Raw genomic sequence first — 27,181 nt, 5'->3', positions numbered from 1 at the left:
TCCCTGCTCACTATCCTTTATTAAAGGGGCCACATCCTCATGGGACTCCAGCCATACCAGTCAGGTCCCCCAAATACAGCAGGAGGCCTGGAAGAGGAGGGGAATGACTTATGATCCTACCATGCCTCCCTAGAAACAGAAACCACCACAGACAGACAGACAGACGGACAGGGGCTGGGGAGAACTTGCCTCACTCTGTCCTCTCCCCCTTTCCCCTACTTGAAAAGAAAGTCAAACACTGGCTACGCAGCACCCCAGCCCCCCACCCCACCCATAGCAGCGTTTGTGGGATCCACCCCCTTGCGAGGGGTGGCCCCGAGGCAGCTTCCTCTCTCTCTTCACTTTGGTTTGCTCCTGGCAACTCCGTGCCCTCGTCCTTTCCTCAGCCTCCAGCTCGGCCTCCCCCGCGTCTTCTATCACCTACTCGGACCTTCTCTCTCGTCTCCTGGGCCTCCCTGCCCCAGCGCTTCCGGGGAAGCAGCGTCTCAGGCGTCTTCCCTTCTCCTAGCAAGGGGCCCCACCAGGCCCTCTGCCCAGGATGTGGGATTCACACAGCTGCCCCACTCTCCTTGAGGTCAGGGGCAGAGCGCTGCCGTCTCATTCGTGGGGGAGTAGTGTATGGGGGGTAGCGGGGCCCTTGGGGCCGCTGGGCTGGGTAGGGTTGGGGTGCCTGGGGATGAGAGTTGTGCTTTTTGGGCTGGAAGTGCTGGGGTTCAGGCTGTGCAGAACCCGCTCCCCGGGATCGGCCCCCTCCGTCCAGGGAGTTCCTGCGGGGATGGTGGGACCTTCGGGGACTCGGAGGCCTGCGGGCAGGGGTGGTTGGAGGGGGAGCGGCCTCCTCAGGGGGTTGGGGCGGAGCCGGAGCCTCCCCGCTCCCCATCCCTGGCCAAGACTCCCGGTGCTGGGGGTTGCTCTTGAAGGGGAAGCGTAGCTTGCAGTCGTGAGGGGGCACGAAGCGGGCTGGGGCCTGCGCAGCCCCCCGCCCCGGCCCCCAGAGCCCTGCAGTCCCTGCAGCCGTAGCTGCTCCTGCTTAAGCCAGCGAAGACGACCACGACGGAAGGCAGGGTCCTCCTCCATGAGCCGTGACACCCGCTCCCAGCTTGACAGTGGTGGCGAGGGGGGCCGGGCTGACGGCATGCGGTCACTGGGGGCTGCCTCCTCTGCTGCCTCTGATCCTTCCGGCGGGGCCCAGGGGACCTCACCACCTTCTTCATTCTCATCCTCATGATCCTGGGAGGGAGGAGTGAGAGGAAAGGAGAAGGGATGTGAGGAGAGGTGAAGCCTCAGGACGTGTGGATGCAAGAGGGACCGGGAGTGGCTGGAAGTCAGAGGGTCTGGAGAAAAGCCTGGAAATAAGGAAGCTCGAAAAATAGGGGTTTAGGGCCGGGCGCGGTGGCTCACACCTGTAACCCCAGCACTTTGGGAGGCTGAGGCAGGCAGATTACAATATCAAGAGATCAAGACCATCCTGGCCAACATGGTGAAACCCCATCTCTACAAAAAAAAAAAAAAAAAAAAAAAAAAAAATTGGCCGGGCGTGGTGGTGCACACCTGTAGTCCCAGCTACTCAGGAGGCTGAGGCAGGAGAATTGCTTGAACCCGGGAGGCAGAGGTTGCAGTGATCTGAGATCGTGCTACTGCACTCCAGACTGGCAACAGAGGGAGACTCTGCCTCAGAAAACAAAACAAAACAAAAAAACCCTGCACACTTTGTATCAGTGGGTCTTAAACTTCGCTGTACTTCAGGAACACCCAGAGCTTATTACAAATGCAGATTTGTCCCCAAAGATGTGGATTCAGTAGGTCTGGGGTGGAACCCAGGAATCTGCATTTTTAATTAGCAGTCTGGTGACAGTGAGGCATGTGGTTCATAAACGATATTGAAAAAAACTGCGCTATACTTCAATGAAATTTTTTCCAGACTCGGGGAAGGTTAGGCTCTGAGATGGAAGGTTCAGACTCCTCAAGGGAAGAGCTGAGGGAGGAGAGAAGGGAGGGAGAAGGCCAGACCTACCTGGGCCAGGGGGATGACCCTCTCCATGCGGAGCATTCGGTCCCGCAGGGCCTGCAGCTCCCGGTCCTTGCTGCTGTTCTGCAGCTTCACCTCCTGCAGAATGCCCGTCAGCTTGTCGATGTGGGCCCGGAGGTCCTCCACCTCTGCCCCTCGGGCTCCCTCCTCACTGCCACCACCACTGCCAGGTCCACCTCCTTCCTCCTCGCCCACAGTGTCCCAGACATCCCGGGCCACGGCCCTCCAGGCATCTCCAGGGCCCTCCGGCTTGCCATAGGTGCGACACAGCTCCCGCATCTTAAGGGCAGCCAGGGCCTCAATCTCAGCCCGCCCGTGGCGGAAGTCAGCCAGGGCCACCTCGTAGCAGATCTCTTTCACGGCCTGCATCTTCAGGTCAGCCATGGTGGCCCAGCGGGGGTCTTTGCCCTGCAGCCTCCGTCGCTGGGGGATCTGATAAACCCTGCGAGGGGCCCTGCGCTTGCCACTGCTGGGCAGGCCACAGCGTTTGACAATGGTCTGGACTGTGGTGGGCGGCAGCTGCTCTCGCAAGGAGGAGATGAGTCGCCAGCTCTCTTCACAGGAGCGCTTGTCAGAGTCATCCCCGCTGTCTGAGTCCGCATACTGGGGCCAGAGAAAGAGGAAGAGAGGGCTAAGGACATCCAGAGTCCATGTGTCACTAAGGACCCTGGAAACGCACCCATCAGGGAGCCTGGGTTCAAGTCCTGCTCCATCCCGACAGCACACCCTTGGGCAGACTGCTTAACCTCTGCTCCTCTAGACAACAGAGATAATGACGGTATCTACCTCCCAGATCTATTTAGAGTACTTAGAACCATGGCTGGCACGGAGAAAGTTACCGTAACTATTAGCTGTAGCTAATCAAGTGTGGAACTTTGTGAAAGACTTAAAAGACCACGGAGGGGTGGTGGCTCATGCCTACAATCCCAGCACGTTGGAAGGCCAAGGCAGGAAGATCGCTTGAGCCCAGGAGCTGAAGACCAGCGTGGGCAACGTAGTGAGACCACCATCTCTACAAAAAAAAAAAAAAAAAAACCAAAACAAATGTAGCCAGGCACGGAAGTGCACACCTGTAATCCCAGCTACTCAGGAGGTTGAGTTGGGAGGATTGCTTGAACCCAAGGAGTTCGAGGCTGCAGCGAGCTATGATCAAGTCACTGCACTCCAGTCAGGGTGACAGAGCAAGATCCTGTCTCAAAAACAAAACAGAAAGTCCACGGCCAGGCGCGGTGGCGCACGTCTGTAATCCCAGCACTTTGGAAGGCCAAGGCGGGCGGATCACGAGGTCAGGAGTTCAAGACCAGCCTGGCCAACATGGTGAAACCCTGTCTCTACTAAAAATACAAAAATTAGCCGGGCGTGGTGGCGGACTCCTGTAATCCCAGCTACTGGGGAGGCTGAGGCAGGAGAATCGCTTGAAACCAGGAGGCAGAGGCTACAGTGAGCTGAGACTGCCCCACTGCATTCCAGCCTGCGTGACAGAGGGAGACTCCGTCTCAAAAAAAAAAAAAAAGAACAATCTTAAAAGCAACACAGGTGGTACTTGGATATGGTGAAAATCATAAACTTGGCACGATCAACTGGAGTATGGGAAACCCTGGTCAACTGGAGAAATCTTCCTTCCTTCCTCACAACAGATTCCTCCTGTAGTCACATCTCTCTCCTGGCTTTTTCCTCTCGGATCCTTCCCCTTACCCCATGCCCACTTCCTTCCCACTCTGGCTCTGCAGTGAGCACTGCACTCGGACTCAGGCTTGCCGCTCATCCGCCCGTCAGCCCATCTCCAGCTCCTGCTGCCCCTCACCAGTCGCTGCTGCTCCAGCAGAAGATCGGCTTCTTCCTTTTCTTTCCGGTACTGATTCTCCAGATCCTGCAGCCTGGGATTGGGCGGGGAGGGAAGGAAGAGCAACCTTGGTGAGGTACCTGACAAGAGGAGGACACGGGCCCAGAGGCCTGGGAGGGCTGGCCTAGAGGGCCGTGGGGCACGTGGGCATCCCCCTCGCACCTCTTCTCCATTTCCAGCTTGATGTCGATGCCTTGCTGCTCCAGCAGTTCCTTCTGGGCAAAGTTCCAGTCGACTGGCTCAGAGGGCGGTCCTGGGGGTGGGGGGACCCCTCGTTCCCGTTCCAGCCTCGCCTGCTCCGGGTGGTTGAAGCGGAAAACGTGGTTCTTTCCCATCACAATCCTATTCCCTAGAGATGGGAGGAGGGAAAAGTAAACTCGCTCCCCAACAGCACCAAACCCATCCCTACACCCAAGGGAAAGAGGATCTAGCACAGGGGCTGTGACACCCTCTCTTCCATCACCCCAAGTCTGAGGGCAGTTGGAGCCTATGCTCCCCTGGCTGACACCCAGGGACCAACTCCATTCCTGTCAGCCAAAGGGAACTGCGAGAGCTTGGCATCCTCTTCCTGTTCCCTGGGGCAGCAGGAGAAACTAAGACCTGACTCCTTGACCTTCGCTTCCCAGTTCCTTCTTTATATCCCTGTGCTATTTCTGATGTATTTCAGGGTCCCTGTGCTATTTCTGATGTATTTCAGGGTCCTCCTCTAGGATGCACCCAGAAGGCCCTCCCTTGAGACTTCCTCCACACAGCCAGGCCCCAGAACCCTTACTCTGCGACACATTTTCTACCTGACTTCAGCACCAGCGGCTCCGTCACAAGCTTCCCATTCACATATGTCTCAGCTCCTTCACAAGGCTCCAGAGTGACCACCACTGAACGGAAGGGCAGAGGAAGGGGAAAAATTAGACCCTGGAGGAAGGTGGGTCATGGTCACAGATTCCCACCTTGCCTTACCCTGAAAAACCACACATGCACCACCAGTCCCACCCCCAGTACCTGTGGGGGGTGCCATGGCCCCTCTGGTGGCAGGCAGCACGGGAAAGGAAGAGCAGAAGGAGGGTTAGAGCCCCAACTACAATTCCCAGAAGCCTCTGCAGTGGCTCCTGACTCACCCACCTCTACCCTCCCCAGCAGCAGCTTCGAAAACCAATAATTGCCAAAAGGATTCATTCCTCATGTTTAACTGCTCAGAGGCCCTGTCATTTCTGCCTTCCAGATGTCCATTCCTACCTTTCCCACTGACGTTATCCCTGGTGGGGCCTGGGTTTCTCCAGCAGGCTTGTAGCCCACCTCTCTGCCTCATGCATCTTGCAAACTGCTGCCTGACTCACCTTCTCAAGACACAGCTGACATATGACAAGAGAAAGTCAACCCAACCCAAACATCCATCAAGCTGCTCCTCAGTACAAATCACTGAGCCTGCCAGTTTCTGGGGACACGAAGATGCATGAGGCAACTCCCTGCCCTCAAGGAGCAGTGGCCATTGCCACAGAGGAACCCTAGTTTCCCAAAGGCCCAGGCCCTGCAGCTCCTTAGCCAGGGATGCTGAACAAGTCAATTTAACTTCTGTGATATTCTATAAGATGGGATAATGAAGTCTGAATGAAGAGTTGTTAGAAGGCCCAAATAAGTAAACTATAAAATGACATGCAAACGTTTTATTATTATAATACTTATACTAGAAGTAATAGAGAAACACAGAAACTGGGATGAACTATAACATCAGGCAGGGACGGGGAGAACGGATGCTGCTGGGAGAACAAGGAGAGCAGAGGACTCAGCTTAGGGGCAGAGGACAGGAAATGAGCCAATGCAAAGAGAGACTCAGAAGACGATGGGGAGAGAGGCAGCCAAGGGTATCACGGTGGCTCAGGGAAACGGCGGCAGCAGGAATGGACAGCAGGATGGGATGCGGGTGCCTAGAGGGGGTGCCATCTATCCCCACCTTTTCTTCATTTCCCATCATGCCCCAAAATTCATTTATTGATTTAAACCCAAATATACCACACTCCTACTATCTTCCAAACACTATTTTGTTAGGTCTTAGAAATACAGTGGTGATATAAAACAAAAAATTCCTGCTCTCATAGACCTTACTTCTAGGTAGTAAGACAGACAATAAACAAGATAATCTAAAGTCATTTAATCGTGATGGTTTTTTTTTTTTTTTTTTTTTTCGAGGTGGAGTTTCGCTCTTTGCCTGGCCCAGGCTGGATGCAATGGTGCGATCTGGCCTCACGCACCTCGCCTCCATGGGTTTAGCAATTCTCCTGCCTCAGCCTCCTGCGAGTAGCTGCGGATACAGGCTGCCCTGCCCACCACACCCAGCCTCATTTAGTATTTTAGTAGAGAATGGGGTTTCTCCATGTTGCCCAGGCCCTGCGTCTCTTAACTCACTGACCTCAGGTGATCCCCCCTCAGACCTCCCAAAGTGCCTGGGATACCAGCGTGGGAGCCCGCACGCCGCCAGATGCATTTATTAAAACTAAAAAAGCAGGAAAACAAGGCATATGGCCGGATCTCGGCTCACTGCCAGCTGCCTCCCAGAGTTTACGCCATTCTCCTGCCTCAGCCTCCGGAGTAGCTGGACTACAGGCGCCCGCCCACCTCGCCTGCTAGTGTTTTTGTACTTTTTTTGTAGGACGGGTTTCACGTAGGCAGGATGGTCTCGATCTCCTGACCTATGGTGATCCGCCGCGTCTGCGGCCTCCCAACCAAAGTGCTGGGATTACAGGCTTGAGCCACCGCACCCGGCCCTCTATTAATATTTTTAAAAGTAGATAATCTAAAGTCCTCTCTAAAGAAGGGAGTTGGGTTGGGCGCAGTGGCTCATGCCTGTAATCCCAGCACTTTGGGAGGCCGAGGCAGGTGGACTGCTTGAGCTCAGGACTTTGAGACCAGCCTGGGCAACACATTAAAACCCTGTTTGTACAAAAAGTATGAAAATTAGCCAGGTGTGGTGGTGCAGGTCTGTAGTTCCAGCTACTCAGGAGGCTGAAGTGGGAGGATCGCTTTAACCCGGGAGGTTGAGGCTGCAGTGAACCATGATCGTGCCACTGCACTCTAGCCTGGGCAACAGGGCAACACCCTGTCTCAAAAAATAAAAACGAAAATGAAAATAAAAAGAGGGTATAGGTGTTATGGCAGGTAAGTGGGGCTGGGTGAGAAGACTGCTCCAGCTTGGCCCAGGCAGCCTCACCCTGAACCCATGATAATCTGACAGTCCAGGGCAGTGTTCACAGCACAGCCCCTGGTGCCTTCCATCCTGTGTCTGAATCTGGTTCTGCCATTTTGTGTGCTAGTTTGCAAATCACCTAACCCCCGAGAGTCTCAGTTCTCTCACCTGTGAGCTGTGTGAGAAAATGCAGATGCACAGAGTAGATGGTTAGTAAAAACCACTCTTCTACATCTGTACCTGTCTGTGCTGCCCCGTCTTCTCTGCCTGTCTCTGGCCAGGACTTAAATCTGCTGTTAAGAACCAAGGTCCAGGCCGGGCACGGTGCCTGTAATCCCAGCACTTTGGGAGGCTGAGGCGGGAGGATCACAAGGTCAGGAGTTCAAGACTAGCCTGACCAACATGGTGAAACCCTGTCTCTACTAAAAATATAAAATTAGCCGGGCGCGGTGGCTCACGTCTGTAATCCCAGCACTTTGGAAGGCCGAGGCGGGAGGATCATGAGGTCGCGAGATCGAGACCATCCTGGCGAACACGGTGAAACTCTATCTCTACTAAAAATACAAAACATTAGCCAGGCGTGGTGGCGGGCACCTGTAGTCCCAGCTACTCGGGAAGCTGAGCCAGGAGAATGGCTGAACCCAGGAGGTGGAGCTTGTAGTGAGCCGAGATCGCGCCACTGCACTCCAGCCTGGATGACAAAGCAAAACTCCGATTCAAAAAAAAAAAAAAAAAATACATATATATATACATATATACACACACACACACACACACACACATATATAAAAATTAGGGCTGGGTGTGGTGGCTCACACCTGTAATCCCAGCACTTTGGGAGTTCAAGGCGGGCAGATCACCTGAGGTTGGGAATTCGAGACCGACCAACATGGAGAAACCCTGTCTCTACTAAAAACACAAAATTAGCCAGGTGTGGTGGCACACACCTGTAATCCCAGCTACTCAGGAGGCTAGGCAGGAGAACTGCTTGAACCCGGGAGGTAGAGGTTGCAGTGAGTCAAGATCATGCCACTGCACTTCAGCCTGGGTGATAGAGCAAGACTCTGTCTCAAAAAAAAAAAAAAAAAAAAAACAGCTAACCATACAGCCCCAGGTCCCTCGTTCCCTGGAACGTGTTAGGCCAAGCACTCCTAGGTCTCTGAGGCACAACGCACACACCAGGTCCAAGCTGACAGACGGCACATGTGTACCATGTCCTGCCTCCCTGCCCAACTCATTTTCACAGAGACTTTGCTTGAGTTTATGTGAACCCAAATCATTCTATTTTTTTTAAAGTGTCAGAACTAAAACAAACTGGCGACCTCAAAATACACCTCAGCAGGTGCAGTGGCTCATGCCTGTAATCCCAGGGCTTTGGGAGGCCGAGGCAGGCAGATCACCTGGGGTCAGGAGTTTGAGACCAGCCTGACCAACATGGTGAAACCCCGTCTCTATCAAAAATACAAAAACAGCCTGGCGTGGTGGCCCATGCCTGTAATCCCAGCTACTCAGGGGGTTGAGGCAAGAGAACCACTTGGATCTGGGAGGTGGGGGCTGCAGTGAGCCAAGATCATGCCACTGCACTCCAGTCTTGGGAAGACAGCGAGACTCCATCTCAAAAAAAAAAGGCCGGGCGCAGTGGCTCACGCCTGTAATCCCAGCACTTTGGGAGGCCGAGGCAGGCAGATTATCTGAGGTAAGGAGTTCGAGACCAGCCTGACCAACATGGAGAAACCCCGTCTCTACTAAAAACACAAAATTAACCAGGCATGGTGGTGCATGCTTGTAATCCCAGCTACTCAGGAGGCTGAGGCAGGAGAATCGCTTGAACTCGGGAGGTGGAGGCTGCAGTGAGCCCAGATAGCGCCACTGCACTCCAGCCTGCACGACAAGAGCAAAACTCCGTCTCAAAAAAATAAAACAAAAGAAAAGAAACCTTGGCAATCGTAGCTGGATTAAAGCAGGTTTTCCACAGGGATAAGTTCCGATATTCAAATACAGGTTTTTATTTAAAAAGGATCACGATGCTAGTTTTCATTAACAAGATCAAGAAGGGCAGGATCTTCTCTTCAGCAAAATCCCACCCTCTGGCTCACCAGTGTTCCATTTCTTTTTTCTTCTTCTTCTTCTTTTTTTTGAGACGGAGTCTCGCTCTGTCGCCCAGGCTGGAGTGCAGTGGCCGGATCTCAGCTCACTGCAAGCTCCGCCTCCCGGGTTTACGCCATTCTCCTGCCTCAGCCTCCCGAGTAGCTGGGACTATAGGCGCCCGCCACCTCGCCCGGCTAATTTTCTGCATTTTTTAGTAGAGACGGGGTTTCACCGTGTTAGCCAGGATGGTCTCGATCTCCTGACCTTGTGATCCGCCCGCCTCGGCCTCCCAAAGTGCTGGGATTACAGGCGTGAGCCACCGCGCCCGGCCAGTGTCCCATTTCTACCTTGGGACCCTCACCAGTTCCTAAGCATGCAGTAGTCTGCCCTCTCAGGGTGAGTGCAGAGGGCCGGGCCTGGGGTCTTCCTCCGTTCATACCATGAGCCTGAAGCCCCTCTGAGGACAAGACCGCATCCCCTCTTTATATGGCCGCACTCCCTGGTGCCCGACCCAGACCTCTGTGTTCAGTGTCTGGGGTGGAACATGGGGGCCTCTCTGTCTCCCTGTCTGGCCTCTCTCATCCCCTCAGCCATTACCTTCTCCATCTGGCTGGGGGATACTCCGGAAGAGACAGTGTTGCTCCCGAATGAACTGTCCGGTCAGCTTGATGTCCACATCTACCTGGCCGACCCTGGGGAAGCAGCGGCCAACGTGTGTGAGCATACGCCAGACTTTAACCAAGCCCTGAACACTAGTTTATCCAACTCAATGAGCCAAGCAAATTACTCCCATTTCACAGATGAGGAAGCAGAGGCTCAGGGAGGAGAACTGGTATGCCCGGGGTCATTCCGGTGGGCAGTGGAGATGCTGGGATCTGAGCCCAGGTCTGCCTGACTCTGAAGCCATGCTCTTAGTCACCAAGTTATACAGGAAAGGGGAAAAGCAAACCTGGGAGAAAGGGGCACCCTCAGCCACAGGCCTCCACCCATCCTTAGGCTGATGATCCTGAGAGCTCACTCCCTACCCACGATGCTCATCAAGGACAACCACAAATGCCTGTGGTGGGAGGGGAAGGGCACCCTCACCCTTTTAGGGCAAGCACCGAGCCCCCAGGACTTCGTAATACCAGCCCAAGGAGCCACCTGCCTTTAGCTGCCCAGCCCTCAACCACACAGACCAGGCCGTGTTTCCCTTCTCCCGCCCCCAGGGAAGGCCCTACCAAGGGAGGCCAAGGCAACGGCATCAGGGGCTAAGAATGCAGGGGTCTACGTTTCCCAACTCTCCTGCTCCAGCAAACAAGGATGTCTCGCCCCAACCAAACTGGCAGGTGGCGGCAAGACAACCACTGGGAAGGCAGCTCAGCGACTTCTCTTGAAGCTGGGAGAGCATGCAGGGCTGCGGAGGCAGCTGTTTAGAGATCGGAGGTATCTCCAGGGACCACCAGGGAAGGGAGACACCAATGTGGCCAACCCCCTGCAGCCACACCCCAAAAGCAGAGGCTGCCCCCTAGGTTGCTGGGTACACGCTACCTGGTGACGCCATCTTTGATGTGATAGAGCAGACACTCAGACATCAGAGGGTCTTCATTCAGGTTCACCAGGTGGGGAGTCTAAGGTGGGAGAGAAAGGTGGTCAGGGGGAGCCAGCCAGGGCTGCTATGGAAAGGAAGAAATGGAGCGGTGGAAGGAGACACCCCTCCAGGCCTGGCACTGCCAGCTGCATCCCCTCACTCTGGAGAGCTCTCTTGCCCTCTGTGCTCCTCCCATCGTCATCCTTCCACCCTGAGGATCATATTGGTTCTTTGGTTCCCACCTCTCACACCAGCCGCCTTCGGCACAGCCTGATCCACCCTCTCCTCACACAAGGGGCCTACAAAAATTGCCCCACCCACCCAGCTGTGTCCTGGTCAGCAACCCTTCCCAAGGCCTGTCTCTTCAGGAGCACTCGACCCACCAGGCTCCCTGACCAGAAGTCCCGGACCCCCCTGCATTTTCTTCTTCTTCCCTATATTCCTCTGTCTTAGGTCCCATCATTTCTTTCCTCAAAATGTACCTTGCAGCTTCTGGAGAGTTGGGGGAGACTGAGTGAGCAGACCGGTGCTCCCCACCTTTCATCAACCTTGAATTTCCTACACACATGAATTACTTTCACAATTGAAAAATAAAAAGTGTCGCTTCAACTTAAAAGCAAATGGAACAAACATGTTTCTTGAAGCGGACTCCCTGACTCTTCCCCAGTGACTACCTCTCCCTGGACTGCTTCACCTCAAGCCCGGGTCCCTGCAGTGCCTGCCTGGGGCTGTCCTTGCCTGAGCCCCCCAGCAAAGTCCGTCCTGAGTGACTGTCATGCTGCTCTGTGCTGAAAACCCAGCCCATTCCCTTCTCCCAAAGCACCTTCTCCTGACTTGCATCTGTTACAACAGCCCTGCCCTTGCTGGGCAATACTCTGGGTGGCATACAGGCCTTGCTGCCTCTGTACCCGTTCATGCCACTGCTGCCACACCTGAGGAAGTCTCCCTTCCTGCCAGCTGCTGCCCCTTACACACCTGTCCATCCCTGGGCACCACCCTGTCCCAGGCCCACCTGCCTTCCTGCCACCCCTCAGGTCTCCCAGCTTCCTGCTCACACCTCGCTATGGCCATACCTTTGTGTCTCCGCTGAGACCTCTCCAGCTGGAACCCCAGGCCCGCAGGACTTGAGCCTGCTTTTTCCCCTGACATCCCTGGGCCTCCTCCACGTCCCGGCTCTAGTCCATCTGTCCAAGCCCCCCTCCCAGGCTTCTTTCTCTCCCAGGCTCTGGACTTCCACTCAGCGAACCCCTGAGCACTCACTCCAAAGCAGGCCTCCTGTGTCCCTGACCGCCAGTGTCCCCAACAACAGCCCCCCTCCCACCCTGCCCCCACCTGCCAAAATCATTCACTTCCTTCACATTCCTCCCAGTCTGTCTGAAATGTACCTTCCTCCAGGAAGTTTTCCTGAGCCTTCCATCAGAACACAAGACCCCTGCCTCTGCTGCAGAAGGACTAACTGTGGCCTTTCCACCTCACCCTGGTGAAGCACTAGGCGGGGTACAGAGATGAGTCAAGCCCAGGCACTGCTGTCCAGTCAGTCAGGAAATCAGAGTCAGCTAGGGGAGGTGAGGCTTGGCGTGGAAACACCATTACAAGTGGGACACGGATGCCTCATGGGGGAGTTTCTGATCGTCTCATGCTCTTGCTTAAGTTCATTTGTTCATTCATTTGTTCCCAGGGGGTTGAGTGCCTCTGTGTTCTGGGAGGGACTCACATGCAAAGAGGAACAAAGTGAAGAACTGTGGGATTTCAAGGGGACCAGGACTTAACGGAAGGGCAACGCGGGAGCCGGCCTTTGAGGACGAGGAGGGCGTGGACATGCACAAGGGAGAGCTCTTGCTCCAGGAGAAAGCAGCCGGACAGAAGCACGGAGGCAGAAAGCACAGGGTAGAGAAGGGAAACAGCATGGAGTCAAACCTGTTTCTCTGGGAGCCACCTGAACACTCAAGAGCCCAAAGCTGTGTCCCCCCCGGGTGTCTGTGTATCCTGTGCATCCGCCCTTTGCCCAAGTGCTCCAAGGATCACTCCTGCGACACTTCTCCTGAGGGACACCCATGTCCTTCCCTGCGCTACAGTGTCAGGCCTGCTCTGGGACTGGCAAACACTGATGGGCTCCCGAAGCGGAAAGCAATCTATCCCTGGGAGAGGGAACACGATTTGGGGCAGTGCTTTTCAACTTTTTCTTCAGCCCTATAACTCTTTGTTCAAAATGACACCCTTCTCTAGAAGCCGAGGACATCAAGCAGATAAGCAAGAAGCCGCTCAGGCCCAGGGTGGGGGTGGGAGCCCCGGGGTCTGGTCCTGTCCCTCTCCTCAGCCCCTGAGAAGGAAGCTCAGAACCAGGTTTGAATACCACAGATTCAAGCAATCCTTAGCCCCAGTGAGGGTGGGTCTTAGCAAGAGGGGACTCCCTCCAAGACAAACTACAGTCGTTTTCCTCTAGGACCCAACCATTCCCTGTTTGAGCTATCCACACCAAACCCATTTCCCCCATGAGTCTAACAGTTCTCTCTTCTGGCTTCAGACCACATGGCTTTCAAACATGAGAATAGTTCTTCTTTTTGTTTTTGAGACGGAGTCTCACTCTGTCGCCCAGGCTGGAATGCAGTGGCATGATCTCGGCTCACTGCAAGCTCCGCCTCCCGGGTTCACGCCATTCTCCTGCCTCAGCCTCCCCAGTAGCTGGGACTACAGGCGCCACCACCACCACGCCTGGCTAATTTTTTTTTTTTTGTATTTTTAGTAGAGATGGGGTTTCACCATGTTAGTCAGGCTGGTCTTGATCTCCCGACCTTGTGATCCGCCCATCTCGGCCTCCCAAAGTGCTGGGATTACAGGCGTGAGCCACCGTGCCGGGCCCAACCACATGGCTTTCAAACATGAGAATAGTTCATTCTCACCACCTTGAGAAAAATGTAAAAGTGAACTACCCTAAGACAACTTCTCACCAATTGCACTGGCAAAGAGAAAATTCTTATTAAGCCAGAATGTGGAAAAGGGTGAGGGGAAATGGGCTCTCTTGTATGTTACCCTTGGGAGTATAAATTGGTATGGTTATAATCTTCAGAGGGCATTTTGGCAACATAGATTAAAATTTTACATGGCTACCATTTGATTCAAAATCTACACTTCTAGGAATCTGCTCTACAGACAACACATTTGCAAGACAATGCATTGCAGCCTTTTTTGTAGTATCAAGGAATGGGAAACATGCTGAATGTCCATTAGTGGGAAGCTGGTTAAATACGTTATCCTACACAACAGAATACCCTGACACCGGGGAGAAAAATAAAGGAACCTTTAAAATAAGGTATATAGGTCAAGCGCAGTAGCTCACACCTGTAATCCCAGCACTTTGGGAGGCCAAGGCTGGCACATCATTTGAGGCCAGGAGTTTGAGAATAGCCTGGCCAACATGGCAAAACCCCATCTCTACCAAAATACAAAAATTAGCCTGGCGTGGTGGCGGGTGCCTGTAATCCCAGCTACTCGGGAGGCTGAGGCATGAGAATCACTTGAACCTGGGAGGCAGGGTTTGCACTGAGCCGAGATTGTGCCACTGCACTCCAGCCTGGGTGACAGGGTGTGACTCTATCTCAAAAATAAATAAATAAAATAAAATAAGCTATGCAACTATAACTATTAAGAGAGGCCGTGAATGTGTGCAAATGTGTATAGTTCTATATAACACATATCTGTACATGTATTATAACATCCCCTAGACAGCATTTCTAGGAGAACATTTTTTTTTTTTTGAGACGGAGTCTCACTCTGTCACCCAGGCTGGAGTGCAGTGGCGTGATCTCTGCTCACTGCAACCTCCACCTCCCGGGTTCGTGCCATTCTCCTGTCTCAGCTTCCCTAGTAGCTGGGACTACAGGCGCCCACCACCATGCCTGGCTAATTTTTTTTTATCTTTAGTAGAGACGGGGTTTCATCATATTAGCCAGGATGGTCTCAATCTCCTGACCTCGTGGTCCGCCTGCCTCAGCCTCCCAAAGAGCTGGGATTACAAGTGTGAGCCACCGCACCCAGCCCAAAGAGAATATATTAATAACTCATAATGGGCCGGGCACAGTGGCTTACACCTGTAATCCCAAGACTTTGGGACTCCAAAGTGGGTGGATCACGAGGACAGAAGTTCAAGACCACTCTGGCCAACATAGTGAAACCTCATCTCTAATAAAAATACAAAAACTTAGCTGGGTGTGGTGGCGTGCACCTGTAATCCCAGCTACTCAGGAGGCTGAGGCAGGAGAATTGCATGAACCCGGGAGGCAGAGCTTGCAGTGAGCCAAGATCATGCCGTTGCACTCCGGCCCAGGTGACAGTGTGAGACTCTGTCTCAAAAAAAAGAACTCATAATGAAGGCTGCCTCATAATGAAGGCTGAACTCATAATGAAGTTCCCCTCTTAAGAGGGGAACTTAAGGGTGGGAAGGATGGAGAGTTACTTTTTTTGTTTTCTGTAACAAAATGCTGTAAACGGAGAGACTTTTCACTGTACACACCCTTTAGAACTATTAGAATATTCTGGCCGGGCACGGTGGCTCAAGCCTGTAATCCCAGCACTTTGGGAGGCCGAGATGGGTGGATCACGAGGTCAGGAGATCGAGACCATCCTGGCTAACACGGTGAAACCCCATCTCTACTAAAAAATACAAAAAACTAGCCGGGCGTGGTGGTGGGCGCCTGTAGTCCCAGTTGCTCGGGAGGCTGAGGCAGGAGAATGGCGTGAACCCGGGAGGCAGAGCTTGCAGTGAGCTGAGATCCGGCCACTGCACTCCAGTCCTGGCGACAGAGCGAGACTCCGCCTCAAAAAAAAAAAAAAAAAAAAAAAAAATATTCTCTCTGGTGTGTATTACCTTTATAAGAACAATTAAAAACAAAACAAGAACCCCCTTCTTTGGTCTCCAGGCTTTGGCAGGTGGCATCTCTGCAAGCTCTCCAAGGAACAAACCTCCACCCCACCAGTCTCCCACTCCTTTCTGCTTTTTCTCCATCCTTGCGACCGTGGTGGAAGTGGCCCAGCTCCAGGTATACTAAGGTGGCTGGAAGCCACGCTGAGAGCGCCTGTAGCCCCTCTCTCCACCTAGATGTGGCTGGGTCCCAGAAGAGTCTGGCTCCTTCAGAAGGACCCCAAAGCCCAGGGTACCCAGCTCCAGACAAGACCCCAGACAAGCAGCCTGGCCTGCTGCCCACAGCTCTCTCACTCCCTCACTGTGGCTTGGGCCAGGCAAGGCAAAACCCCTCTCCTCTTTTCAGAACAGGGGTTCAGTGATCCCTGCTTGCTTAGTCCCCCACACGGACCTGACTTTACAAAACAGAGAAGAGCCTTGTTCTGATAACCCATCACCTCTTCCAGGCAGCCCCCAGTGACCCTATCAGGCCCAGAGCACAGTGTATCTGATTTAGGGCCTGATCCTCTGCTGCTTCACACCATGGTCCAACGGGCTGGGCTGGTTCCCTGGTGGAACTGGAAGTTCATGCTCTGCTCAAACTGGCCTCTGCACCATCCCTTCATTGGTATGCACCAGTACAGCGGGGTGGCTGTCTATAACCAGTGTCCTTTCTGACTGGTCAGTCCCTCTGCCGGATGGTTATTAATATTTTGAGTATTATTCCTGCCTCCACCTGAGCCTGACCTCTCCTGCCCTGCTCCTTCCTTCCTTTCAGCAAAGATTTATTAGGCACCTAAAACCTGGTGGCAGGCACGCGTTGGGCACTGGCATGTCCCACTCACCCCAACACGTACCCCAGGCTGTTCAACCTCATGTCGGCCCTACTCCTCCATACCCCCCAGGTCCTGTCCATCTTTCAGGTTCCACTTTCCAAACCACCTTCTCCAGGAAACCAGTTGCAGCATAGCTCCAAGCCACATGGGTGCCTCCATCTATAACCAACCCCTCACTGCAGTGGCAACCACTGTTTTACAGCACAGTGCTTACACCTCCTCTATTCCCTTTAGTCTAGTCTTTCCAAGTTATCCTTTTGAAAATAGATTCCTTTAGTTATCTTTTTAAGCATGCACAGAATACAAAACTCAAATGATACAAAAGCATGCACAGTGCCTCAGTCTCTATCCCAACCAACCTCCGATTTCCCAGGTCCTCTCCCTCTCCTGAGGCTGACTGTCAAGTGGCTGGAAGGAAAAGGCAGGGATGACTAGACAACACAGAGAGGAGGTGGCAGGGTGGGGACAGAAATGATGGAGGGACAAGCCAGGAACCTCAAAGGGAGCGATCAGGGACAGCATTCACTACCCTGCACCTGCTGCCTCTTTTCTAAGCATCCAGAGGCTCTCCAGGCCTCCTCGCCCGATTCCTCACTCACCTTCTTTGGAGAGAAGACGCCCACAGTTCCCCCATCCTCCCGGACGGCCACCCCCATCTCAGCCAGCAATGCTTCTCTGTGGGCAGAGGAGAGGCAAATGTCAGTCTTACCTTCACTGCCCGTGACCTCCTTCCCTGTGGGACCTGATCTCCCTCGCGGCCTCCAACTCCTCCCAGGACCCCAGCAGTCAGCCCTCACACCTCTCCATCCTCAAGGCTTCTGTCTTGCGTAGTTTTTCCTCCCACGTCTCGTTCAGCTCAGCTATTATCTTCTCTGTCTCCTGGGAGTATAAGGGTGGGTAGGTTTCAGGATGGTCTGGGACAAGCAGACCCAGGGTAGGGACAATCTACCCTGGGGCCATGCTACTCCTAGAATTCCTTCTTTCTCAAGCTTGACTTTGGAAAAGTAAACTCCCAAGAACGCCCAGACCCCCAGCCCTTGCCAGCTCCAGCTTCCCACCTGTAGCCTCTCCATGGCTTCCTCAGGCCCAATCTGGGGCTCTGAGTTGGGGGAGAATGACGGCTCCAGCTCCCCATTATGTGTGGTGGGTGATGAGGGTGAAACTGGAGCCGGGGGAGATGACACAGCTGGCAGGGCGCTTCCGACACTCCCTTCCTCCGCCTTCAGGCCTGGGAGGGAGACAGGGGAAAAAGAATGAGGCTAAGGAAAGAAGGAGCTGATGAGAGACATCCAGGAGACCAAGAGCTTCACAGAGTGGAGAGCTTGTTACTGAAGAAGGCAGCCAGTCCTTTCCACTATTACATAACTTGCACCATCAGAAAATTTTTAGGTGGGGCCAGGTGTGGTGGCTCACACTTGTAATCCCAGCACTTTGGGAGGCCGAGGTGGGTGGATCACCTGAGGTCAGGAGTTCGAGACCAGCCTGGCCAACATGGTGAAACCCCATCTCTACTAAAATACAAAAATTAGTCTGGTGTGGTGACGGGCACCTGTTATTTGGGAGGCTGAGGGAGGAGAATCACTTAAACCCAGGAAGCGGAGGTTGCAGTGAGCTGAGACCACACCATTGCATTACAGACGGGGTTTCACATTTGGTCAGACTGGTCACGAACTCCTGACCTCAGGTGATCTGCCTGATCTGGCCTCCCCAAATGCTGGGATTACAGTCATGAGCCACCATGCCAGGCCAAAACCCCCATCTCTACTAAAAACACAAAATTAGCCAGGTGTGGTGGCGGGCGCCTGTAATCCCAGCTATTCAGGAGGCTGAGGCAGGAGAATCACTTGAACCCAGGAGGCGGAGGTTGAAGTGAGCCAAGATCGAGCCCCTGCATTCCAGCCTGGCGACAGAGCAAGACTCCGTCTCAAAAAATTAATTAATTAATTAAAAAGAAATTCTTAGCTGTGTTGAGCTGAAACTGGCCCCATGTCATGTGTGCTGGTGTTTCTAGTTCTGCCCTCTGGGATAAAAAGGTCTTACTGCTTTCTCTTCTGCAAGACAATCCTTCAAATGTTGGAAGGCAAACATCCTAGTTACCTTCTCCTTCTCTTCCCAAGAACACTCATATTCTCCGCACTGTGCCCTCAGCACCCTAACCATCTTCAATGCAATGATCTCCAGACTGAATGCAGGGCCCATTCCTGACCCAGTCAACATGGATTACACATCCTCTGACTTGGACACTGTTCCATCACGGAGGCTGAGAATGACATGCCAGAAAGCACTCCACTGCGAACTGTGAAGCTATGGTCCACTTGGACTCTGGTGTTTTACAAGAACTTCTGTCAAGAAAGTTACAGTAGCCTAGCCTCTTCTCAACAATGTACCGTTTGACCTGTAAGTCCCGATTGCCATGTTTTCCTATAACGGTCATTAGTTCTAGGACCCTGCCAGGTCCCTCTGGATCCTGACTCTCCCCAAGAGCATTAGTCCCTCCCTGTAACATCTGAAGACATACGTCCCCGCTCCACATCTGTGTCCACGTCACTGAGCACATGGAGGGTTTCATCGTGCGTGGTCCCTCCCTGGCTCCAGGACTGGGCAAAGGCAAGGGAGGAGGGATGGGGTGGGCCAAGGGGCATCCCTGAGCTGCCCCTCCCTGGAAACTCGACCTTCCAGAGCAGAGGCTGACAGTCCCTGAGCCATCAGTAGTTCCCGCAGCCGGGCTACTTCCTCCTGCAGCTCTCTGATCAGCCGGGCATTAGGGTCCTCGTTGATGATGGCATTGCAGCGGATTTGCTTGGTGCGGTCAGCATACCTGGGTGACAGAAGAGAAGGGTCGGTGAGGCCTGGGTGCATGGGACCCTTGGTCTGCTGTTTCTCCTTCCCTCTCTCCCAGGTCTCAAGATACTGTGGCAGGGCTCGGGCATCTCCCCCGTCTCGTCTCACGAGCAGGGTCCTGAGCAGCTTGCTGAACTCCTGGCACTTTTCCTATGCTGCCCCATCCCTGCTAGAGCCAGAAGCCACACCTGAGGGTGCTGAGAGTCTCCTCGTAATTGATGTCAGCAGGGCTCAGGGCTGCAATCATTGCTGTGCGTGAGTTCCCACCTGTGAATGGAGTGCAGGGAAAAGCTTTAGCTGAGGTAGGGGCTAAGAAAAGTCAGACCGGGTCACGGGGCTGGGGCCCACTGCCCAGGCGGGGGTCTTATAGGGTTACGGTCTGAGGTAGGGGAATCTAGTGGGGTGGAACTAACCATGACATGTGGTTGTGGGAGGGAATGAGGTCAGGGAGATACATCTGCAGGGCAGTCACAGAACCATGGAAGGGGGATGAAGTCAGCAGTGCAGCAGTGGGTATGAGATCAGGGATTGGGGATCAGGGAGGGGTCATGAGTAGCCAGGTCAGTGAGGCCCTTGGCTTGGCGGGAGGGTATGGCCTTGTTCTCAGCATCGGGAAATCTTCGAAGGATGTTCCCTTTGAAGGGTCAGGGGGAGAAGTGAGACAATGGGATTTGGGATTCTTGGCATAGCAAGGGGATTTGTCAGACGTATCAGAGGAGTTTGTGGGATGTGTCAGGGTCAGCAGAGAGAGAGGAAGAGGCCCTCACCCAAATTTTCCTTGAGCAGCCAGGTGAGCACAGAGTCCCTGTAGGGGATAAAATCCGACTTCCGCTTCTTTGATTGCTGGGGAATAAAAAGGTGAAGGAGATTAGGGTGGGTCACCCCCCTTTCCCAAGCCCCTTCTCTTTCCAACACCCAGGTCTCACCATATCTGCAAGGGCCGAGATCACCTTCCCTAGAGTAGTCAGCGACTTATTAATGTTGGCGCCCTCCTGGAAAAGGATAAGGAATGTGGGGATGAGACCCTCCTCTCCCAATCCGATCCATTTCCCCTTCCCACCTCCCCGGTGAGAGTCTCATGTTCCGAATGAAGACCTCCACACACAGCCCAAAACACTGCCCCACAAACCACCCTCTGAAGCCCCTCACCTTCAGGCGCATGCCCCGGGCCCCTGAGGAGTCGGCTCGCTCGCTCCCAGCAAGGTCCACCAAACTGATCTTACTGACCTGGGGTCAGAGGAAACAGGCAGGAGATAAGGTGCAGGTGGGGGATGGGGCAGGCAAATCAGGGAAGCACCCAGCAGGAATGTGGGCAGCTGGCAAGGGCTAGAGAGAGCCAGGAGGAGGCGAGGGAGGAGGCCGGGGGAAACAGAATACATGACAACAGTGAGACGGTGGTTACTCACTCAATTACAAATAGCTACAGGCCCACCGCAGGCACGGACAAGGGACACACAGGGGATCCAAGCCCTGTCCTGGGTCTTGTAAGAACAGCCGGGTGTGGTGGCTCACATCTGTAATCCCAGCACTTTGGGAGGTTGAGGCGGGTGGATCACCTGAGGTCAGGAGTTCAAGACCAGCCTGGCCAACACGGCGAAACCTCGTCTCTACTAAAAATACAAAAAAATTAGCCAGGCCTGGTGGCACATGCCTGTAATCCCAGGTACTCAGGAGGCTGAGGCAGGAGAATCGCTTGAACCCGGGAGGCGGAGGGTGCAGTGAGCCGAGATCGCACCACAGCACCACTGCACTCCAACCTGGGCGACAGAGCAAGACCCTTAAAAAAAAAAAAAAAAAAAGACAAGCAAACAGTAGAGGGGGACAGATTGATCTGATGGGAAAACGGGGTGGGGGTAGGACAGGGTCATGGAAGGCCTGAGGAGGCACTCAACCCAGCATGGGCAAGGAGGGCCCAAGACCTTCTACCATGTCACTGTCCCTGTTGCCAGGGGAGGTTGCGTCCAGTGCAGGGCCGGGAGGCAGTCTCACCTTCTCCGAGTCCAGCCCAGTGAGCTGGTCATGGCAGCGCTGTGTGAAGACGATGGTAAAGACGGCATGGGATCGGCTGCTGGTCTCATTCATATTGGTGGCAGCCACAGTCCTTGGGGGCAAAGGAAGCAGTCACTGGATCTTGCCTCTCACCTTTCCAACCCTGGCCCCCTTGCCCTCTGCTCCATCAGCCTGCCTCACCGTGCTTTATTTCCACAGTCCATGAGGTCAGCAATGTCTGCGTAGGAGGTCACAGCCAACTTGGACAGGTCCTGCACGTAGGGGCCCAGGATGGGATGCTCCCGGACCCGCAGAGAACCCCGACTCTTGGGGTTCAAGAGGTCTCGTACCCGCTCACAGTAGATCTCCATATAGCTCACCTGAGTGGGAGAAGCAAACGAGAAGTAACAAAACTAGCAACAACAATGACAACGAAACCTGATCCGACTCTACTGGACATGATCCAGGTGACTGCAGCTAATACACAGTGCGAAGCATTTTGCAGATGCTAGCTCAGCGACCTGCCCAACAAGCCAGGAGGTCCGATCATTAGCATCTCCCAGACGAACATACGAAGCTGAAGGACAGAATCACTGCCCCAAAGTCACAGTTTATAACCAGCAGAGCCAGGATTAGATCCCAGGATGTCTGATTTCAGTGATGGCCCTCAGCAGTCTGGACCGCTCTCAGCTCCGCCACCAGGACCCGGGCTTACCTCCACAGAGTAGGATAGCTGAGCACTCTGGTTCTCACTAACGCGAGAGAAGAGGTCCTCACAGAGCTGGAGGGGAACACAGGGAAATACAGAGAAGCTCCTAGTTTAGGGCACACCTGAAGTATCCAGCCACAGGCCAGGCCCAGTCCCAAGTGACCCCATTTAACCCTTGCCACAGCCCTGAGGGAGGGGTTATTCCCATTTCACAGATGGGAAAACAACCTCAGAGAGGTTCCCACTTGCCCAAGAACACAGGCTAGCGTTCAGCCAGCCAGGGTGCAAACCCCAGGCGTCCTGACTCCCAAGCCTGTGTGCCAGGTTGCTATGCTGGACAGCCAGGGACAATTATGCTCAACTCTGTTATCGCAACTGGCGTTTCCACAGTTAACACTCTGCGATGGTACACAAGCCTGCAGGAGAACCATCCTCACAAATTATTATGAAACTAAGTAAAACAGTAATAAGTGGTAACACTGGCGCACGAACCCAAGACTCACTGATGCCAAAACCTTGCTCTTCTCAATGAGGCTCGTTGCCTCCGATAGGGGCAAAGACCCTCCCACCCCAAAGGGCTGTCCAGCTTGCAGTCAACCTCTATCTCCCATCACCAGCGGCCTCAGAGCCAGGTCTCTGTTCCACAATCCTCAGACCCCAGTCCTTCCTTCTTCAAGGGGCAGCTAAAGCTGTTCCTGCCCTGGCTGCCCCACCAGGTCCTAGGTGTACCTGGGGCACGATGCCCTGCTGTCCTGGCTCCTGCCGCCCCATCATGGTATAGGATTTCCCAGCCCCGGTCTGCCCATAGGCAAAGATGCACACGTTGTAGCCTTCAAAGGCGTGGAGCAGCATCTCTTCTCCAATGTCCCGATACACCTGCTGCTGAGATGCAAACTGGGGGTCCTCCGCCTAGGACAAAGCGGGGACAGAGAAAAACAGAAGAAACCCTGGATGTCTTTATCTTTTGTGTCTGTCCCAAGCGTCTTGCTTCCATCACTGATGATTCTCCAAAGGTCCTGTGTGCCCTCCCACCCTCATCATTGTCCTAATCGCCCCGAGGATCCTATCCAGCCCCTGCTAGTCCTAATTACCCCAACGGATTCTGCCTTCCTGTCATGGCCTCAATCACAGCCTAAGGGTCCTACCACCCCCATCCAGGATCATCCTCCCAATTCAGCCTGAATAATCCCCTGGGGGTCCTATTTCTCAACATGTCCCCTCCCCAGGACCTAAATCCACTATCTCTCACTGCCCTGCTCTTCCCCCAGCCCAACAACCCACCGAAGTGTGTGACCAGTAGGAGTAGTCAAAGGTGAAGCTTTTGGGGGCATCCTTGCTCTGTTTAGGATTGATGATGGCTGAGGGGCAGGAGAGGGTAAAGGAAGGAAAGTCAAGGTCAGGTACTCCCAGCCCCTGCCCTTACCCTCACCAGCCCCTGGAATCCAAGCATCCCACTCCTCACCACTGCCCTGACTCATCTCTCCCCTTTAATATTCCCCACCCCCTCCAGCCACCAAAGCTAATTTTGGCTTCCTAGGACCCGCCCCCACTGAGCTGCCTCCCTGGATTGGGCAATGGAGGGCTCCAGGCCAACATTCCCCCTCCCAGAGACTGGGAACACGGGAAAGGCCAGCCTGCCCCAGCCCCCGCCCTTACGATTAGCACCTGCTCTGTGCCCAGCACAGACCTCCTCTTAGTTTGGCCCAGCGGGACTGGCCTGTGTGGTGGGCCCGGCCTTCCCTGTCTGTGCCCAGCCAGGCCCCGGGGACTCACTCACAGGTGGTGTTGCCCTGCATGCTGACCACACACTTGGCATCCTGGCTGGTCTCACGGGCGTTAAAGGGTCGAACCCTCACTGCCACTTTCACCGAGGCACCAGCCATGGCTTCAGACACTCCTGCCCTCCTCAACTGGAGGACAGAGAAAGGAGTGGTGGGGTCAGAGCCACTGGGGGGACCCAGACATTGCCTCCCAGCTTCTTCCCAGAACCAGTCTCTTCACATCTCCCCCAGAGCCACCCAGGCTCTCAAGGACCCAGCTCTGATTCCCCTGACTTTCCTCCCAAATGTCACTGTCTTGAGAGACTCCCAAAGGTATTTCTGCCTCTCTCCCCAGCCATATTCCACCTTGCAGGAACCTGGGCGGTCTCCCCCAGAGTTACCTGGCGTCCTGGCCCCAGACCAGGGGGGCTGTATCAGTTCTCGCTGCCACTGGCCCTCGTAGGGGGAGCCCCATCCTACTACTGGGACCTGGCCACACCAGCTGGGGCTCTGGGAGACACCCTGATTGTGGGGGAAGAGTTGTTAGGAGGCACCTGTGGCTCCAGAGACCTGTCTGGGGTTCCCAGGTTGGAGGGCCAAGGTTGGGGGGAAGAGTAGGAAAAGTATGGACAGCTGCCCCTCTGGAGTGGCGGAATGCAATGTGAATCCAAGGGCAAGGACGGTGATATTTTTATTCCTCATCACTCGCAAGTGTACTGAACGTTCAGATAGAGGAGAGAGAGAGAAAGAGGCTGGACAGAGGGCAATTCAGAGAGAAGGGCACACGGGCAGAGATGTGAGGGTGGCGGGAAGAGGGAGAGGAGGGGTAGAGAGTCACAGACACCAAGAAAATGAGAGAAATAAGACAAAAGGCAAGCCTGAGATCATGCTATAAGGAAAGAATGGGAGAGGAAAGAAGAAAGAGATACAGCACAGCAAACACAAGCTGTTAAAGAGGCAGGAACTCCGGGGCCAAAGCACAAACTGGGGGCCCACAAGAGAGATCAGAAAGGAAACTGCAAATGCAAAACCTGTCCTAAAATTCCCCACACGGTCGGCAAGGGAGAATCCAGTTCCCACCTAAGGCCCACAACCTCCACACCCCAAGCCGGTAGTGCGGATGGGCAAAGTCCAAGGACTGTAGGTAGGGCCCAGGACTGGGATCCACAGGGCCAGCTGTGTGGGCTTTAAGCCCCTTGCCCAGCCCCCAGCACTTCCTCCTCAGGATCCAGGACAATGGGCAGGGGAGGGTGGGGTCATCCTGTAGCCATCAGACCAATCCTCAGGGCTCCACCCTTGGGGTGCCCAGAAATACCTGAGTTTGAGGGTAGAGGATCCCTGGGGCCTCCCTGAAAGGGAGAAAGAAAAGGAAAAAGAAGCCGGCTGGCCAGTGCCAGCCCCAGCCTGGGGCTAGTGCTATGGCGTCCACTGCCCTGGGGAAGGTGCCAGGCTGGAGCCCAGGAATGTGGGTGATCGGGTGCCCACACCCTGGGAGGAGAGGCTGAGCAGCCCACGCCCACGGACAACAGGGAGGAGAACCAAGAAGAGAAATAAGGGATGCTGAGCCCCCTCCTGTGATCCCAGTGGGCCCCAAACTCCTGTCACACTGGGCCTCCCCTCACCAGCCTTCCTGGGCAGAGCATGGGAGGGTGAGGGACTGGTCTGTCCCAGGACAGGAAGGGAGTAGCTGGAATCACAGAAGCTGGCTCAGGAAGAACAGCCCTGACCCCCCAGACCCTGACCAGGGGAGGGAAGGACACTGGTGGGGACAAGCGATGGTGACGCCGTTGCTGCAGCTAATGGGACAAGGAATGGGGTGGCATGGCTGGGGGCCAGCAGGGTAAGGGAACAGAGGCAGGGACAGGGGTCAGCCGGTGCAGCTGTGAAGGAGCCCTGGGGTACAAGGAGGATACTGGGCGGCTGGGGTGGGGCCGACCGGCCCGAAAGGGAGTCTTGGGCCACCTGCACCTTGCCCACCCGGCAGTTCTCACACAGGTCACCGCCCGGCCTCTCTGGGCGGCCATGCGGACCGGTCCTCCTGTCTAGCCAGCCGGCGGCCGCCCGGGCCTGGCACCTCGCTGCGCCTCCGCGGAACAAACAGCACATGATCCCGGCTCTCGAGCCTAGATCGCGCCGCCGGACCCCGGCTCCCCGCCCCCCAACCCGGCACATTCCTCCGCGGGCGTCCCTTCCCTCCCCCTTCCCCAGCCCTCACCTCGGCGCGGCGGGGCTCCCGGAGCGGCTCGGCGGAGAGGGACAAGCTTTCCGGGAAGCGTGAGGCGGCAGCGGGAAGGATCTGGGGCCGGTTCGAAGCTGCCCCCGCCCCTCGCCGGGTCCCCGGGCGGCGGGCGGCGACTCGCGCCCCGGGGGCGGGCAGCAGTAGCGGGCCAGCGCCGGCGCCCGCCCGGGCAGCGCGAGCTGGCGGGGCGAGGGGGGGACGGGCGGGAGCGCGCGGAGGGGCGGGCGCGCGCCGTCCTGGGAAGGAGCCGGGAGCCACCCGGGCTACTCTTATTAAAGGGGCAACGGTCCCGGCCTGTGGGGCCCAGCGAGCAGGGACGCGGGGACCGAGCTGCGGACGCAGAAGGGCGAGCAGACGCCGCAACCCAGGAGGGCTGCAGACGCCTGAGGAGCAGGGAAACGTCGGGTGTTGACCCGCGGGGGCACGAAGGCCCCGGCCCAGCACATGTCGCCGACGTTGGAGGCGCGTCCAGGGGGCGGAGCCTCCTGCCGAGGCCCGCCCAGAAGGCGGCTCCGCTCAGGCCCCGCCCTCAGGCGAGCACCGCCCGTCGGCTCCTCCCGCGGCTCGAATCGCCGTCTCTCTCCTCCCCGCCCCGCCGAGTTCTAGAATTCGCCGCGCAGCTGCTTCAGGTGCTGGGGCCAAGTGCGGCCGGCCGTGGCGCGGCTACTCGGGCGCTCTGTCCCCGCCTGGCCCTCAAGTTCGGCCGCCCCGGACGCCGCCTCAGGCCCAAACAATCCCTTCAGGCCCGGGTGCCACCTAAGGCCGGAGCTGCCCCCTCAGACCTGGGACTCCCCTCAGGCCCCAGCCTGCCGCTCAGCCTGGGCCCACCACCTCGGGCCCCTCTCGGGGGACGCAGCCCCCAGTCGTCGCAGCCCCCAGGCTGGGCTGCCCGGAAGGTCCGGCCACGCCCGGTCCACCTGTCGAGGGTCCCGGTCGCCCTTTCAGGCGCCCGCCGCGCCCTCCGGCCCGGCGCTTACCTCCAGCGGGGCTCCAGGCTCCAGGCAGCCCCTCAGCCCCAGCCTGACTCTCGGGTCCTCATCCACCCTTGCAGGCCCGGGCCGTGGCTACCCCGAAGTCAACTGTGGAGGATCCTTCCTGGCTTCCTTCAGCTCTGTCCTGCCCTTGGATCTAGGTCACCCGCTTGGGCCCCACTTATCTGAGGCCGGAATGCCCCGCAGCTCCCGCTTCCCCCCCCCCCCCCC

The 27,181-nt window shown here is 55.5% G+C and overlaps 2 protein-coding genes across 4 annotated transcripts in view; one reads left to right on the top strand and one right to left on the bottom strand.

Annotated features, from left to right (window-relative positions):
* Positions 1–26,162, bottom strand: KIF1C (kinesin family member 1C). Its single transcript, XM_017865893.1, is given in 24 exon segments — positions 1–966; positions 969–1,230; positions 2,015–2,632; positions 3,834–3,906; positions 4,035–4,221; positions 4,664–4,747; positions 9,736–9,830; positions 10,669–10,748; positions 17,041–17,116; positions 17,241–17,320; positions 17,500–17,669; positions 19,114–19,259; positions 19,471–19,549; positions 20,050–20,125; positions 20,209–20,274; positions 20,432–20,509; positions 21,272–21,383; positions 21,473–21,651; positions 21,987–22,052; positions 22,710–22,889; positions 23,262–23,338; positions 23,758–23,890; positions 24,142–24,262; positions 25,956–26,162. Coding segments are annotated over 22 exon segments (3,309 nt in total). The 5' UTR covers positions 23,864–23,890; positions 24,142–24,262; positions 25,956–26,162; the 3' UTR covers positions 1–547.
* Positions 26,163–26,526: 364 nt separating this feature from the next.
* The window catches only part of INCA1 (inhibitor of CDK, cyclin A1 interacting protein 1), a 6,913-nt gene continuing 6,258 nt past the window's right edge, over positions 26,527–27,181 (top strand). Inside the window, exon 1 of one of the 3 annotated variants that reach the window (XM_017865894.1) lies at positions 26,527–26,608. The gene's annotated coding sequence lies outside the window, so the exon portion shown is untranslated. Of the gene's footprint in view, positions 26,609–26,803; positions 26,876–26,903; positions 27,112–27,181 lie in introns of those variants that run through there. The other 2 variants (XM_017865895.1, XM_017865896.1) reach the window with 2 other exon arrangements.

Source organism: Rhinopithecus bieti, unplaced genomic scaffold (genome assembly GCF_001698545.2).
Source record: "Rhinopithecus bieti isolate Rb0 unplaced genomic scaffold, ASM169854v2 scaffold_81659, whole genome shotgun sequence".
Lineage (NCBI taxonomy): Eukaryota > Metazoa > Chordata > Mammalia > Primates > Cercopithecidae > Rhinopithecus > Rhinopithecus bieti.
This window is presented reverse-complemented; position numbering and strand designations above follow the sequence as displayed.